This window comes from Nerophis ophidion, linkage group LG13 (genome assembly GCF_033978795.1).
Source record: "Nerophis ophidion isolate RoL-2023_Sa linkage group LG13, RoL_Noph_v1.0, whole genome shotgun sequence".
In the NCBI taxonomy this organism is placed as follows: Eukaryota; Metazoa; Chordata; class Actinopteri; order Syngnathiformes; family Syngnathidae; genus Nerophis; species Nerophis ophidion.
The window spans coordinates 27,084,604-27,102,645 of NC_084623.1; the positions used below are offsets into that span (position 1 = coordinate 27,084,604).

General features: G+C 40.9%; 1 protein-coding gene and 1 long non-coding RNA gene across 3 annotated transcripts in view; one reads left to right on the forward strand and one right to left on the reverse strand.

Moving 5' to 3' along the window:
* LOC133564381 (inactive dipeptidyl peptidase 10-like) overlaps positions 1-18,042 on the forward strand; it is a 326,503-nt gene that overhangs the window by 104,007 nt on the left and 204,454 nt on the right. The window contains exon 1 of one of the 2 annotated variants that reach the window (XM_061918636.1): positions 9,523-9,758. The exons of the other annotated variant lie outside the window; for it this stretch is intronic. Coding sequence (XP_061774620.1) covers positions 9,699-9,758 — 60 coding nt within the window. The 5' untranslated portion in view covers positions 9,523-9,698. Of the gene's footprint in view, positions 1-9,522; positions 9,759-18,042 lie in introns of those variants that run through there. 2 annotated transcript variants of the gene reach the window in all.
* LOC133564382 (uncharacterized) lies at positions 4,066-10,037 on the reverse strand. Its single transcript, XR_009809275.1, has 3 exons — positions 9,508-10,037; positions 6,174-6,255; positions 4,066-4,430 (listed from the first exon to the last, which is right to left on the reverse strand). It is a non-coding gene; the product is annotated as an uncharacterized LOC133564382 (long non-coding RNA).

Consider the following 18,042-nt stretch of genomic DNA (forward strand, 5'->3'; position numbering starts at 1 on the left):
CAGAACACTAACATAGGTTGACAGACAACAAACGCACTTTTCCACCCACATAAGAATGAGCTAAAAAACACTAACAACAGGTAGCATTTGACAATGTTTTCCTTGTGTGAAACAAAGACATCTCTGTTTAAAATTCAAAGCAAAATATATGTTACTGGAATGATTTAGACATGATGCAGAATGCTGCAATATATTTGATGCATATTTTTTTTATTTATTATTTTTTATAATTTCAAAATACAATAATTTGTATACACACCATCTACCGATAGAGATACAATAGTAATGCTAATCTACTCAGTCACAGGTTGTCATCCACATCACATCTTATGTCATCTCGGGCAATACACCTAGGAAACAATCTTCTGATCCATTCCTGGCAATCTTCTGATGATATGTCCAGTCATCCAGCATTCATTGTGTCCAGGAAGGACATTTGATCATGTGGATGGTGGGATTGTCTAATTGTCTTTATAGCATCTAATTTTATGATTTTAAAATATATTTCATTAAAACATTACTGTGCCCTGCGATGAGGTGGCGACTTGTCCAGGGTGTATGACGCCTTCCGCTCGATTGTAGCTGAGATAGGCACCAGCGCCCCCCGCGACCCCAAAAGGGAATAAGCGGTAGTAAATGGATGGATGGAAAATATTAGTGTAGAATTAAAGCAAATTGCTGTCTTATCTAAGTGTGTATTATATTATTCTTTTGAACTCAAGTTGAACTGTTTTAAAAACAGTATGTAAATATGTGCAAATTGTCCTGCAAGTACACAGAGTTTTGGCGGTTGTTGTGTTGAAGTGAGAAAATAATTAATGTAATTTGAAAGATGAAGTCACTGAATTAATTTCATGCCAAAGCAATGATAATTGATCCTCGGTTTAGCCCATTTATACTTCTGTTGTGCTCACTGTGTGAAGAGTTTTGAAAAAGTGACCTAAGTATTGGGAAATGTGTCCTCGCGACTGTAAAAAAACTGTAATAATAAACGTCTTGCAATAGACATTTTCTGGATCAGTCTGGATCTTTACAGACACACCATTACAACACCAACACCTCCCAGAGCACAACTTCGGGTATGTTAAAATAGTTCTGTTGTCCAGATCATTGCTCATTTATAATGCCCAGAAAATGTGGCTTGTATTTTGTCCTGTCTGCTGCATATTTCACAACATAACAAATCAGCACAGGCTGGATAATTGGAGCAAATAATGCCATGGAGCGGCATGGCGTAGTGGGTAGAGCCACTGTGCCAGAAACCTGAGGGTTGCAAGTTAGCTCCCCACCTCTTGCCATCCAAATCACTGCTGTTGTGTCCTTGGGCAGGACACTTCACCCTTTTGAATGAGGGGCCATAGGTGCAAACTGGTAGCCAAGCTTCTGTCAGTCTACCCCAGGGCAGCTGGGGCTATGTAAGTGGCTTACCACCACCAGGTGTGAATGAATGATGGGTTCTCGCTTCTCTGTGAAGCGCTTTAAGTGTCTAAAAATGTTCTATATAAATCTAATCCATTATTATTATTATTATGAATGTGGAATGTCTCCATGGTGACAACCGGTATACTCATCTAAAAATGGCAGTCTGCACTACCTTTCCACTTCTTATAAATTGTACAAATAGTCTTAGTAAATCAACTGCAACACGGCCACTAATAGAACACACAATTTTATTATTTTCACTCAATATTTAGTACTTGTTGTTTGGCTCTTTAGTTGAGAGCAGGAGTATTTTCTCAAAGGGACAGGACTCAATTGGGTGTTTCATGAACACATGAAAATTATATTTTATATAGCGCTTTTTTTCTACAGACTCAGAGCACTTTACATAGTGTTAAAGGGTTTTTTTTTGTCCTGTCCAGCTAGTCAGGCAAATCATGTTGTTGATGTAGATGGCCAATATCTGTTGTACAACTTTACTTCACAAAATATAAGTGTGGGATACTTATTTTGTTGCCTTATTTATATTTGACTTTATTATATGGATTTAAATTAATGTTTGGTGCAGCGGGACCACAGCAGGAGGGGATAAAAAGAAGAAAGACAAGGAAAACAGAGGGGGAAATAACGGTGTTTATATACACACACACACACACACACACACACACACACACACACACACACACACACACACACACACACACACACACACACACACACACACACACACACACACACACACGTGTATGCATATATATATACACATACATATATATATATAATAATTACATACTGTACATACATACACACAAATACAAACTCCGTTTCCATATGAGTTGGGAAATTGTGCTTGATGTAAATATCAATGGAATATTATGATTTGCAAATCATTTTCAACCCATATTCAGTTGAATATGCTACAAAGACAACATATTTGATGTTCAAACTGATACAATTTTTTTCTTTTTTTGCAAATAATCATTAACTTTAGAATTTGATGCCAACAACACGTGACAAAGAAGTTGGGAATGGTGGCAATAAATACTGATAAAGTTGAGGAATGATCATCAAACACGTATATGGAACATCCCACAGGTGTGCAGGCTAATTGGGCACAGGTGGGTGCCATGATTGGGTATAAAAGCAGCTTCCATGAACTGCTAAGTAATTCACAAACAAGGATGGGGTGAGGGTCACCACTTTGTAAGCAAATTGTCAACCAGTTTTAGAACCACATTTCTCAAGGAATTTAGGGATTTTACCATCTACTGTCCGTAAACTCATCAAAAAGTTCAGAGAATCTGGAGAAATCACTGCACGTAAGCGATGATATTACAGACTTTTGATCCCTCAGGCAGTACTGCATCAAAAACTGACATCAGTGTGGAAAAGATATCAACACATGGGCTCAGGAACACTTCATAAAACCACTGTCAGTAACTACAGTTGGTCGCTGCATCTGTAAGTGCAAGTTAAAACTCTACTATGCAAAGCCAAACCCATTTATCAACAACATCCAGAAACGCCGCCGGCTTGGCTGGGCCTGAGCTCACCCAAGATGGACTGATGCAAAGTGGGAAGGTGTTATATGGTCTGACGAGTTCACATTTCAAATTATATTTGGAAACAGAGGACGTGGTGTCCTCCAGAACAAAGAGGAAAATAACCATTCGAGTTGTTATAGGTGCAGAGTTCAAAAGCCAGCATCTGTGATGGTATGGGGGTGTATTAGTGCCGAAGGCATGGGTAACTTACACATCCGTGAAGGCACCATTAATGCTGAAAGGTCCATACAAAATTTGGAGCAACATCTGTTGTCATTCAAGCAACGTTATCATGGACGCCCCTGCTTATTTCGGCAAGACAAGTGTTACAACAGCGTGGCTTCATAAAAAAAAGAGTGCGGGTACTTTACTGGCCGGCCTGCCGTCCAGACCTGTCTCCCATCAAAAATGTGTGGCGCATTATGAAGCGTAAAATACGACAGCGGAGACCCCGGAATGTTGAACGACTGAAGCTCCACATAAAACAAGAATGGGAAAGAATTCCACTTTTAAAGTTTCAACAATTAGTTTACTCAGTTCCAAACGTTTATTGAGTGTTGTTAAACGAAAACGTGTTAAACGAAAAGGTGATGTAACACAGTGGTGAACATGCCCTTTCCCAACTACTTTGGCACGTGTTGCAGCCATGAAATTCTAAGTTAATTATTATTTCCAAAAAAAAATAAAATTTATAAGTTTGAACATCAAATATCTTGTCTTTGTAGTGCATTCAATTGAATATGGGTTGAAAAGGATTTGCCGATCATTGTATTCCGTTTATATTTACATCTAACACAATTTCCCAACTCATATGGAAACCGGGTTTGTATAAACTAACAAATCCATACACAGGCCTGCGAGGTAGCGATCCAGCCCTGGAACCCACTGCCCATCGAGAACCAAACCCCCCCCTTCATTGTCATCCCATTGGATTGAGTTTTTTCTTGCCCTGATGTGGGATCTGAGCCGAGGATGTTGTGGCTTGTGCAACCCTTTGAGACACTTGTGATTTAGGGCTATATAAGAAAACTTTGATTGATGATTGATTGATATATAAATCAAATCCATTAATTTCATGAATATAATGTTACATGCGGTGGAGAAGGAAACGCCACCGGGACAGGGACGTCGCTTAGCCTTAGGCATGTTTATTAAAATAATAGAATGACGTGTGTAAGTAATCCCAATACGCATGGTGTGACTATGTGTTGTGTTTAGCCGAGTGTTACGAGGAGTTGTTGAGGGTGCGTGTTGAGGAAGGTGCGGAAGTACAGAAGGAGCAAAGTAGGTTTGGAGGTCCGTGGGCAAGCAAGAGGTCCGTGGGCAGGAGCAAGGCGTCAAAATCCGTGTCCAGATGAGGGGTCGAAATCCAAAAAGGCAACAAGAAGACAGGAGGGAATACGGGGAGACGAGACACACATCTCAAATTCAGGGAACGAAGAGGAGCTGTAAGGTGATGACACATGACACAAGACAATGAGCACAGAGGGGAAACACAGAGAGCAAGGAAGCACATAGGCGAGGAGAGCTAGAGATGTGTAGGGCTTCCTGTATGAGACAAGTAGCTATGTTCTGGCACTGGAACGCAGGACTTGCTGGCTTATGAAGAGCGTGGCGCTCTCATCAGCGGCAGGTGTGTTGATTGCTGAAGGAGAGCGTGTCCAGAGGAACGCACAGCAGACTGTGTGGCAGCAGGAGCTTGAGTCGTAACATTTAATCAATATAAAATAAACCGTAACTGTGAAACCCCTTTTTTAAGTTTGTTTGTATAAGCAAGCTTTCCAATAATACCAACTTTTTTTCAAAATAGGGTAAATATTAAGAAATTATGACATCTTTAACAAAAAGGTCAGAGCTAAAAACTTGAGCCCCATTGTGAAGAAAAAGTTGACAATAACTTAGTGCGTTTTCACTTGTTTTTAAAATCCATAACTTTGTTAATATTTATTACAGGAAAATTACATTTACAAGACTTATCTGAGAATAGTGCCATCCATCCATCTTCTTCCGCTTATCCGAGGTCGGGTCGTGGGGGCAACAGCCTAAGCTGGGAAACCCAGACTTCCCTTTCCCCAGCCACTTCGTCTAGCTCTTCCCGGCGGGTCCCGAGGCGTTCCCAGGCCAGCCGGGAGACATAGTCTTCCCAACGTGTCCTGGGTCTTCCCCGTGGCCTCCTACCGGTTGGACGTGCCCTAAACACCTCTCTAGGGAGGTGTTCGGGTGGCATCCTAACCAGATGCCCGAACCACCTCATCTGGCTCCTCTCGATGTGGAGGAGCAGCGGCTTTACTTTGAGTTCCTCCCGGATGGCAGAGCTTCTCACCCTATCTCTAAGGGAGAGCCCCGCCACACGGCGGAGGAAACTCATTTCGGCCGCTTGTACCCGTGATCTTATCCTTTCAGTCATGACCCAAAGTTCATGACCATAGGTGATGATGGGAACGTAGATCGACCGGTAAATTGAGAGCTTTGCCTTCCGGCTCAGCTCCTTCTTCACCACAACGGATCGGTACAACGTCCGCATTACTGAAGACGCCGCACCGATCCGCCTGTCGATCTCACGATCAACTCTTCCCTCACTCGTAAACAAGACTCCTAGGTACTTGAACTCCTCCACTTGGGGCAGGGTCTCCTCCCCAACCCGGAGATGGCACTCCACCCTTTTCCGGGCGAGAACCATGGACTGGGACTTGGAGGTGCTGATTCTCATTCCGGTCGCTTCACACTCGGCTGCAAATCGATCCAGTGAGAGCTGAAGATCCCGGTCAGATGAAGCCATCAGGACCACATCATCTGGAAAAAGCAGAGACCTAATCCCGCGGCCACAAAACCGGAACCCCTCAACACCTTGACTGCGCCCAGAAATTATGTCCATTAAAGTTATGAACAGAATCGGTGACAAAGGACAGCCTTGGCGGAGTCCAACCCTCATTGGAAATGTGTTCGACTTACTGCCGGCAATGCGGACCAAGCACTGATCGTACAGGGAGCTGAGAATAGTGGTTTCACGTAAATCAATTAAGTTTTAAAAAATGTGCACACATAGCTCTATTGTTAAAGAAAGCCTGACACAATAATCCATATTTGTCACCGCTTCATTGATTTCACATCAATATGTTATTTAGTATATGTACATCTTTTACATCGACCAGTTGAAAAAAGTCAGTCATTTTCTATAATAACACCCACCATTGTTTGAATAGCATCTTTAAGGGTTAATACATCCTTCTTTGCTCACTCTTGGCATTCTCTAGATGAGTTTCAAGCACACCTGGGAAAAGAAAAACATTTCAGATGACAACCTCTTAAATCTCCTTTTTTTGTAATGTCAACTGCTATTAAAAACATAAAATTTGACAAATTTGAGGCTACAGTTTGAATGTAGCCTAAACAAACATTATAGATAAAATCCATTAATTTCATGAATTTAATCAAAATAAAAATACATCACAAATGTACAACCCATTTTTTCTGTTTGTATAAGCGAACTTTCCAATAAGACCAACTTTTCTTTTAAAATAGGGTAAATATTAAGAAGTGATGACATCTTTAACAAAAAAGTCATATATTTTGCCCCATTGTAAATAATAAGTTGACACTAAATTAGTACATTTACATTGTTTTTGAAAATTCATAACTTTCTTAATATTTATCACAGGAAAATGAGATTTACAAGACCTATCGGAGAATAGTGGTTTCATGTAAATCAATTAAGTTTAAACAAATGTACACACATAGCTCTAAAGAAAGTATGACGTAATAATCCATATTTGTCACCGCTTCATTGATATCACATCAATATGTTCTTTAATACAGTGTTTTTCAACCTTTTTTGAGCCAAGGCACATTTTTTGCATTGAAAAAATCCGGAGGCACACCACCAGCAGAAATCAACTCGGTTGACAGTTAAAAGTCATTGTCGCAATTGTTGGATATGATTGTAGCCGAGATAGGCACCAGCGCCCCCCGCTACCCCAAAGGGAATAAGTGGTAGAAAAATGGATGGATGGATGGACTTTAAAGCATAACCAAGCATGAATCAATATAGCTCTTGTCTCAAAGTAGGTGTACAGTCACATCATGCCATGACTTATTTGGAGTTTTTTGCTGTTTTCCTGTGTGTAGTGTTTTAGCGCTCCTATTTTGGTGGCTTCTTTCATGTTTTGGTATTTTCCTGTAGCAGCTTCATGTCTTCCTTTGAGCGATATTTCCCGCATCTACTTTGATTTAGCAATCAAGAATATTTCAGTGTTTTTTATCCTTCGTTGTGGGGACATTGTTGATTGTCATGTCATTTTCGGATTTACATTGTGGACGCTCTCTTTGCTCCACAGTAAGTCTTTGCTGTTGTCCAGCATTCTGTTTTTGTTTACTTTGCAGCCAGTTCAGTTTAAGTTTCATTCTGCATAGCCTTCCCTAAGCTGCAAAGCCTTTTTCTTAAGGGCACTCACCTTATGTTTATTTTTGCTTTAAGCATAGGACACCTTTTTACCTGCATTTACAAATCAATTAGCTATACCGCCTGCCACCTACTGATATGTAAAAGTATTACACGGCTCTACAGACATCACCGACAATCAAAAACAACAACACATAATTTGGAGATTATAATTACTGGTTTGCAAAAAATGTTTTAATCACAAAATATGTGAAATTAGATAATCCCCCACGGCACACCGGAATGTATGTCACCGCACACTAATGTGCCGCGGCACAGCGGATGAAAAACACTGCTTTAATATATGTACATCTTCTACATCGACTAGTCGAAAAAAGTCAGTCATTTCCTATAATAATACCCACCATTGTTTGAAAGACGTATTTAAAGGCCTACTGAAACCCACTACTACCCACCCCACAGTCTGATAGTTTATATATCAATGATGAAATATTATCATTGCAACACATGCCGATACGGCCTTTTCAGTTTACTAAATTGCAATTTTAAATTTACTGAGAGTTTTTTCTTGAAAACGTCGCGTAATGATGACGTGTACGCGTGACGTCACGGGCTGTTATGAAATATGAGCGCTGCGCACACACACCGCTAAAAGTCGTCTACTTTAACGGCATAATTACACAGTATTTTGGAGATAAGTGTTGCTGAATCTTTTGCAATTCATTCAATTCATATTGGAGAAGTCAAAGTAGAAAGATGGAGTTGGGAAACTTTAGCCTTTAGCCACACAAACGCACGGTGATTCCTTGTTTAAAATTCCTGGAGGGTTGTTCCGAGGATGTTGTAGTCGTAATGATTTGTGCAGTCCTTTGAGACATTTGTGATTTGGGGCTATATAAATAAACATTGATTGATTGACTGGAGGTGAAACTTTACTATGGATCAGAGCGCGGTCAAGCGCTTTAACGGCATAATTACACAGTATTTTGGAGATAAGTGTTGCTGAATCTTTTGCAATTTGTTCAATTAATATTGGAGAAGTCAAAGTAGAAAGATGGAGTTGGGAAACTTTAGCCTTTAGCCACACAAATGCACGGTGATTCCTTGTTTAAAATTCCTGGAGGTGAAACTTTACTATGGATCAGAGCGCGGTCAAGCGAACATGGATCCCGACTGAATGTCAACCAGCAGGTTTCGGTGAGAAAATTGTGGTAAAAAGTAGCTTCTTACCGGAGATCAGCTGAGCTTGTGCCATCAATAAAGCTGCCGTCGACTTCGCCGAGACATCGGCGTCAAGACACCCGTGGACAAACCCCCTCCGACTATCAGGTACGGTTAAACCACTAAAACACTAGCAACACAATAGAAAGATAAGGGATTTCCCAGAATTATCCTAGTAAATGTGTCTAAAAACATCTGAATCCGTCCCAATGCAATGCAATTGCTTTTTTTTTTTAACCCGTTTATTTATTTATTTTTTTCTAGTCCGTCGCTATCAATATGCTCAAACACGAATCTTTCATCCTCGCTCAAATTAATGGGGAAATTGTCGTTTTCTCGGTTCGAATAGCTGTTTTTGTTGGAGGCTCCCATTAGAAACAATGTGAATATGTGAGGAGCCATCAACATGTGACGTCATCGTCTGCGACTTCCGGTAAAGGCAGGGCTTTTCTATTAGCGACCAAAAGTTGTGAACTTTAACGTCGATGTTCTCCACTAAATCCTTTCAGCAAAAATATGGCAATATCGCGAAATTATCAAGTATGACACATAGAATGGACCTGCTATTACCGTTTAAATAAGAAAGTCTCATTTCAGTAGGCCTTTAATATTCATCACAAGAACATGACATTTACAAGACCTATCTGAGAATAGTGGTTTCATGTAAATCAATTAGGTTCAAACAAACATAGCTCTGAAGAAAGTCTGAAGTAATAATCCCTATTTTTTCCGCTTCATTGATATCACATGATTATGTTCTTTAATATATGTTCATCTTTTACATCGAATAGTCGAAAATAGTAAGTAATTTCCTATAATAATACCCACCATTGTTTGAAAGACGTATTTAAGGGTTAATACATTCCAGCACATGAACAGTCAGTCAGCTCCTCCTGCACATACCTCCTCCAAGGCGCGGACATCAAGGTGTTCTAGAAGGAGCCGCTCTTGTCCTCTGGTCAGATGTTCTCCTGCATCTCGCTGCTGACGACATCCTCTTCCTCCTCCTCCTCACCCTCCCCAGTTGATGAGAATCTTTAGCATCCTGCTTTGCGGCGGTAAAGCACACTTTGGACCGATCTGGACTTTCCACCATGACAGCCAGCAAGGAGCAGCCGAAGCAGAGAGCCAATAATCCCCCGCAGCAGGACGAGGTGGGCGAGCGAATTTCTTTTCTCACTGCAGCACTTTTACCGCCAAACCTGCCGCCGTGTGGGCTCAACGCTCGTCTTTCCCCCGCCGCACACGACACCAACGTAGCGTTTTACCACACTCTCCGTGTTTTTCAGCCGTAGCAACACGACAAAACGCGTTGTGAGAGTGAATGATGATGCTAGCGGGCAGACGACAGGACGCATTGTCATTCATGCTCAGCCTCCTGTCAACGTGCTTAAAAAGCACTTTAGCACAGAATCCACCCTGAAAATGTCATCCTTCACCTGCACCTGGGCTGTCTAAAACGCGGCTCGGGCGCCGTTTGCAGCCTGCAGCTTGTTTTTAGCAGCATGTGGAAGGAAAAAAAAATGAAGATGGACATTACATTACAAAGAAAGTTCAATGCCACACTGAAAAAGCTAATAAAGTCTGCCTTAGTATAGCATGTTTGTGCTAAGTAGGGTTGTCAAAAGTATGGATAGTCTATACCAGGGGTGTCAAACTCAAATACAGAGTGGGCCAAAATGTAAAACTTAACAAAGCCAGGGGCCAAGGTTGAACAAAATTAACGTTTTAATAGGGACCCAAACACGTTTTGCATTAAATATTGAACAACCAAGGCTTATATAACTTTAGTGACATGCAAAATCCAGTTTCAAATAATAATAAGAATAATAATAAAAAAAAAAACAATGGCATATCAAATAAAATTTAAATAAAAATGTCATGCTTTTTTTTCTATTTGCAATCTTCTGAGGTAAATATCAATTTTTTTCCACAGGCTAATAATACATTTGAAAATAAAATAACAATAATGAATGAACCAAACATTCAAGCTTTGAAGTAGCAAGAGAAAATGCATGAATAAAACGTTAATTATTGGTCAGTTTGCTGGAAGTTTCCCTGAAGAGTTATTGCTGCAAGGAGTTCAGGGTAATTGTTCTGTTGTGTTACGGTGCGGATGTTTACCCGAAATGTGTTTGTCATTCTTGTTTGGTGTGGGTTCACAGTTTGGCGCATATTTGTAACAGTGTTAGAGTTGTTTATACGGCCACCCTCAGTGTGACCTGTATGACTGTTGACCAAATATGCCTTGCATTTACTTGTGCGTGTGTGTGTGTGTGTGTGTGTGTGTAAAAGCCACAAATATTATGTGACACGCTGTTAGTATGGAGGAAAAGCGGACGTGACGACAGGTTGCACAGAACGCCAAAGGCAGTGCCTTAAATGCATGCCCCCAATATAGTTGTCCAGGTGGAAATCGGTAGAAATACGGGAGAATGGTTGCCCCAGGAGATTTTCGAGAGGGGCACTGAACTTCGGGAGTCTACCGGGAAAATTAGGAGGGTTGGCAAGTATGAGTATTAGCGGTGAATGCGGTGATACAGCGGCACCAACGCTGTATAACTCCGGCGGGCCAGCTCTAATGCTAAATTGATATTGCCTCAAGGGCCAAATTAAATTACAAGGCGGGCCTAATTTGGCCCGCGGGCCAGAGTTTGACACCCATAGTCTATACCAACTCACAAAAAATACATCAATACCTGCTTTTTTCCCCAGAATTGTCAGTACTAGGGCTGGGCGAAATGGCCTTTTTTTAATATCCCGATATTTTTAGGCCATATCACGATACACGTTATATATATATCTATTTTGCCTTAGCTGTGAATGAACACTTGAAGGCCTACTGAAATGAGATTTGCTTATTTAAACGGGGATAGCAGGTCCATTCTATGTGTCATACTTGATCATTTCGCGATATTGCCATATTTTTGCTGAGAGGATTTAGTAGAGAACATCGACAATAAAGTTTGCAACTTTGGTAGCTAACAGAAAAGCCCTGCCTTTACCGGAAGTCGCAGACGATGACATCACCTGTTGATGGCTCCTCACATCTTCACATTGTTTTTAATGGAGCCTCCAACAAAAAGAGCTATTCGGACAAAGAAAACGACAATTTCCCCATTAATTTGAGCGAGGATGAAAGATTTGTATTTGAGGATATTGATAGCGATGGACTAGAAAAAACCCCCCCAAAAATCAGGTAAAAAAAAAAACAATGCGATTGCATTGGGACGGATTCAGAGGTTTTTAGACACATTTACTAGGATAATTCTGGGAAATCCCTTATCTTTCTATTGTGTTGCTAGTGTTCTTGTGAGTTTAATATTACCTGATAGTCGGAAGGGTGTATCCACGGGTGTGTTGACTGTCACGTGTACGCGGCGCACTTGTTGCGCGGAGTTGCCACCTCTTGGATGCACACGACCAGTCAGGCAGGAGTGCAGGTAAGAACTTGATTTTAATGTATAACAATAAAAAGAACACTGACAAAAAAGGGAAAAACAAAGCGCATGCCTACGCACGGGAAGCTAAAGCTAAAACTTAGCAGGAGACAAAAGCACAAAAATGTGACGTGCCGACCGCACGCATAGCTAAAGCGGAACTTAGTACATGGAAAACATAAGACCGAATACATACGTGACTTTTTGCGTAAAGCAAACAATGGACCAAGGACGAACTCGGGAATAACGCAGGCTTATATACTCAAACAATAATTAGAACACAGGTGCGCCTGACGCCAGAGCAGGTGAACAAATGACGAAACCATGGAAACGAGACAAAACAGGAGGTGCACAAAAACAGGGATCGGCCGAGTCTAGAACTAAACATGATCAGAACATATAAACGGCGAAACAATAAACGATCCGCATAGCGAATCGTGACAGTTGACGCCAGTGTCTGATGGAAGTTGACGGCAGCAGTACGGACGGCACAAGCTCAGCTGATTTATGGTAAGTGGCGACTTTTTACCACAATTTTCTCACCGAAAACTGCTGGTTGACAAGTGGTCGGGATCCATGTTCGCTTGACCGCTCTGAAAAGTTTCACCTCCGGGAATTTTAAACAAGGAATCACCGTGTGTTTGTGTGGGTAAAGGCTAAAGCTTCCCAACTCCATCTTTTCTACTTTGACTTCTCCATTATTAATTGAACAAATTGCAAAAGATTCAGAAACACAGATGTCCAAAATACTGTGTAATTATGCGGTTAAAGCAGACGACTTTTAGCTGAGTGTCTGCGCAGCGCTAATATTTCCTAACAGTCCATGACGTCACGCATACACGTCAGCACTCTGCGATGTTTACAACAGGACACTTCGCGGGAAATTTAAAATTGCAATTTAGTAAACTAAAAAGGCCGTATTGGCATGTGTTGCAATGTTAATTTTTCATCATTGATATATAAACTATCAGACTGCGTGGTGGATAGTAGTGGGTTTCAGTAGGCCTTTAATGCATATAATCAAATCATTATGATGATTCTGTGTGTCTACATTAAAACATTCTTGTTCATACTGCATTAATATATACTCATTTTAAACTTTCATGCAGGGAGGGAAATCACAACTAAGTCAATTGACCAAAAGTGTATTTACTAATCAGCACAAACATTCATGTCATTTCAAAACAGAAATTGCAAGATTGTCAAGAGACAGTTTAAAACAAGCTATTATTAGCGCACTTTTGTGCACAATGTCACTTAGATGACATATCAAAACAACACTAAATTAAAGTGGACTTTTTGTACAGAACGCCACTACAATAGTTTAAAACAAATAAAGTGCACTTGTGCATGATGTCACACAAGATATTTCAATAAGTGTCACATAAAAATTAGGTGCATATCAAATAGTATATGTCCTACGACAGTGGTTCTCAAATGGTGGTACGCGTACCCCTGGGGGTACTTGAAGGTATGCCAAGAGGTACGTGAGATTTTAAAAAAATATTCTAAAAATAGCAACAATTCAAAAATCCTTTATAAATATATATTTATTGAATAATACTTCAACAAAATATGAATGTAAGTTCATAAACTGTGAAAAGAAATGCAACAATGCAATATTCAGTGTTGACAACTAGATTTTTTTGTGGACATGTTCCATAAATATTGATGTTAAAGATTAATTTTTTTGTGAATAAGTGTTCAGAATTAAGTTCATGAATCCAGATGGATCTCTATTGTAATCCCCAAAAAGGGCACTTTAAGTTGATGATTACTTCTATGTGTAGACATCTTTTTTTTTATAATGGAATCACTTAATTCTTTTTCAACAAGTTTTTTTATATTTTTTTCCAAATAGTACAAAAAGACCACTACAAATTAGCAATATTTTGCACTGTTATACAATTTAATAAATCAGAAACTGATGACATAGTGCTGTATTTTACTTCTTTATCTCTTTTTTTCAACCAAAAATGCTTTGCTCTGATAAGGGCGTACTTGATTTTAAAAAAATGTTCACAGGTGGTACATCACTGAAAAAAGGTCGAGAACCACTGTCCTACGGTATTGATGTGGAAATAGTTGCTTCAGCATTTTGTGGGTGTGGCACCGAACGGAGATGTTGATATACAGTTTGAAGCACTCTTCATTGTCTAGCGCATGGGTGTCAAACTCTGGCCCGCCGTGTAATTTTATTTGGCCCTTGAGGCAATATCAATTTAACATTAGATCTGGCCCGCTGATATCATACAGCGACGGTGCCGCTGTAACACCGCATTCACCGCTAATACTCATACTTGCCAACCCTCCCAATTTTCCCAGGAGACTCCGAAAGTTCAGTGCCCCTCCCGAAAATCAACCATTGTCCCGAATTTCTACCAAATTCCACCCGGACAACAATATTGGGGGCTTGCCCAAAAGGCACTCCCTTCAGCGTACCCTACAACCTGTCATCATGTCTGCTTTTACTCTGTACAAACAGCGTGCCGAACCCAGTCACATTAATATTTGCGGCTTTTACACACACACACACACACACACACACACACACACACACACACACACACACACACACACACACACACACACACACACACACACACACACACACACAAGTGAATGCAAAGCATACTTGGTCAACAGCCATACAGGTCACACTGATGGTGGCCGTATAAAAACAACTTTAACACTGTTACAAATATGCGCCACACTGTGCACCCACACCAAACAAGAATGACAAACACATTTCGGGAGAACAAATTGTATTTAATATATCATTGATGATTTTTTGTTTGTTTTTTGAAAGTTGATTTTGCACTATTAAGTTATGTGTGATAGCAAATTAGTGTAGCAAACTGAGCAGTAATGAACTTTTTATCCATGCACATTCTCTTGCTACTTAAAGGCTTCAGTGTTTGATTAATTCATTATTATTATTTTATTTTCTAATTTATTATTAACCTGTGGAAAAAAAATATTTTGATGTTTACCTCAGAACGCTGCAAATAGAAAAGAGGCATTCCATTTTTATTAAAATTGTATTTGGTATGCCATTTATATTTTTTTATCATTATTATTTGAAACTGGATTTTGCATGTCACCATAAAGTTATATAAGCCTTGCTTGCTCAATATTCAATGCAAAACTCATTTGCGTCCCTATTAAAGGTTAATTTGTTCAACCTTGGCCCGCGGCTTTGTTCAGTTTTAAATTTTGTCCCACTCTGTATTTGAGTTTGATACCCCTGGTCTAGCGGGTGACTTTTGAAATGATGCTACAAATTAGCAGTGCTGCCACTTATGGTAGCAACGCTTCTGCCGTATCAATGTTCCAACATGTTCCCGCTCAAAGCCAAACCACCGCCAGACGATGAACCCTGTGCTGTTTTTCTTGGGAATTTATTCTTCCTCCATTTGTTACCAGATTCCCACCTTCTCTCTCTCGTACTACCACTCGCAACACACCGTAGCTTCACAGCTAATGTTACCCATGCCGCTACCTTTCTGCTCGGGGAGGTCGTGTGACGTACGCGTGACGTATGTAAGAAGCTGCGCTTGTTGTAAGTGACTGTGAGAAGGAGAGACAAGAAATAGGAAGAAACGCATGCAGTTTAATGCCCACAGCTAAAAGCAACTGCGTGAGAACGTATAATCAAATATCACTATATAGTAATTTTCTATATCGCACAGAGACAAACCCGCGATATATCGAGTGCATTGATATATCATTCAGCCCTAGTCAGTACCAAATACTGTACAATACCTTTTCCTCTGCAAACCACGTCAATTCCTGCCTCGTGAGCACTGAGTTAGCATGGAACAATATTCCCTGTTTTCTTAGAAAAAATGTCTATTATTTCCATATCCTGTATTTACTTACTGCCTGTCAAATTTGGTGTTTCTGCTTCGCCCTCGCTAATAATCATATGATAATGTAAGTGTGTCAGTGTCGCTTCACAACACACCTCATACTCATCTGGTTTGCCAGAGAATAAGACCGCTTCACTTCCCCCCTCATTTTATGTAACAGCTTTATTCCAAAATGGAATAAAAAAGGTTTTAATTGTGCTTTTAATTGCATTGATAAATGTTCTGGGAGTTGTACTCATAACTGAATTGTAATTTGAAAGATAATATTTTAATGGGGCAACACGGTGGTACAGAGGTTAGTACGTGTGCCTCATAATAAAGAGGTCCTAGGTTCGATTCTGGGCTCGGGATGTTTGCATGTTCTCCACGTGACTGCGTGGGTTCCCTCCGGATACTCAGACTTCTTCCCACTTCCAAAGACATGCACCTGCTGGGGATAGGTTGATTGGCAACACTAAATTGGCCCTAGTGTGTGAATGTGAGTGTAAATGTTGTCTGTCAATCTGTGTTGGCCCTGCGATGAGGTGTCGACTCGTCCCGGGCGTACCGAACCTTCCGCCCGAAAGTGGCTGTGATAGGCTCCAGCGACCCCCGGAGACCCCAAAAGGGACAAGCAGTAGAAAATGGATGGATGGATGTGCTAAGTAGGGTTATCAAAAGTATGGATAGTCCATACCAACGCACAAAAAATACATCAATACCTGCTTTTTTTCCCAGTATTGTCAGTACCAAATACTGTACAATATATTTTCTTCGGCAAGCCACGTCAATTCCTGCTTGGTGAGTACTGAGTTAGCGCGGAACAAGATTCCCTGCTTTCTTAGAACAAATGTCTATTATTTCCATATACTGTATTTACTTACTGCCTGTCAAATTTGGTGCTTCTGCTTCGCCCTCGCTAATAATCAAATGATAATGTAATCATACTCATCTGGTTTGCCAGAGAATAAGACCGCTTCACTTCCCCCCACATTTTATGTAACAGCTTTATTCCAAAATGGAATAAAAACGATTTTAATTGTGCTTTTAAGTGCATTGATAAATGTACTGGGAGTTGTACTCATAACTGAATTGTAATTTGCAAGATAATATTGTAATGGGGAAAAACGGTGAACCAGGGGTTATTCGTGTGCCTCATAATAAATATGTCATTGGTTCGATTCTTGGCTCGGGATGTTTGCATCTTCCTTCCGTGACTGCGTGGGTTCCCTCCGGGCACTCCGGCTTCTTCCCACCTCCAAAGACATGCACCAGGAGATAGGTTGAATGGCAACACTAAATTGGCCCTAGTGTGTGAATGTGAGTGTAAATGTTGTCTGTCAATCTGTGTTGGCCCTGCGATGAGGTGTCGACTTGTCCAGGGTGTACCCCACCTTCCGCCCGTGTGCAGCTCCAGCACCCTCTGACCCTGTAAAACAGTGGTCCCCAACATTTTGATTGACTGATTGATTGATTGATACTTTTATTAGTAGATTTGTGGCTGCGGACCGGTCAATGCTTGAAAATTTGTTCCACGGACTGTGGGGTTGGGTGTGGGGAGGGGAGTGGTGTTCATAAAGAAATAAAATCATGATTCCCTGCTTTCTTAGGACTGTATCCCTGCAGACTGTATTGATCTATATTGATATGATGTATATATTGGGCTTCACGGTGGCAGAGGGGTTAGTGCGTCTGCCTCACAATACGAAGGTCCTGCAGTCCTGGGTTCAAATCCAGGCTCGGGATCTTTCTGTGTGGAGTTTGCATGTTCTCCCCGTGAATGCGTGGGTTCCCTCCGGGTACTCCGGCTTCCTCCCACTTCCAAAGACATGCACCTGGGGATAGGTTGATTGGCAACACTAAATTGGCCCTAGTGTGTGAATGTGAGTGTGAATGTTGTCTGTCTATCTGTGTTGGCCCTGCGATGAGGTGGCGACTTGTCCAGGGTGTACCCCGCCTTCCGCCCGATTGTAGCTGAGATAGGCGCCAGCGCCCCCCGCGACCCCGAAAGGGAATAAGCGGTAGAAAATGGATGGATGGATATATTGTGCTTTTTATGTTGATTTAAATTTCTTGTGCCCGGTGGTTGGGGACCGCTGCTGTAAAGGACAAGAGGTAGAAAATGGATGGATGGATGGAATATATTC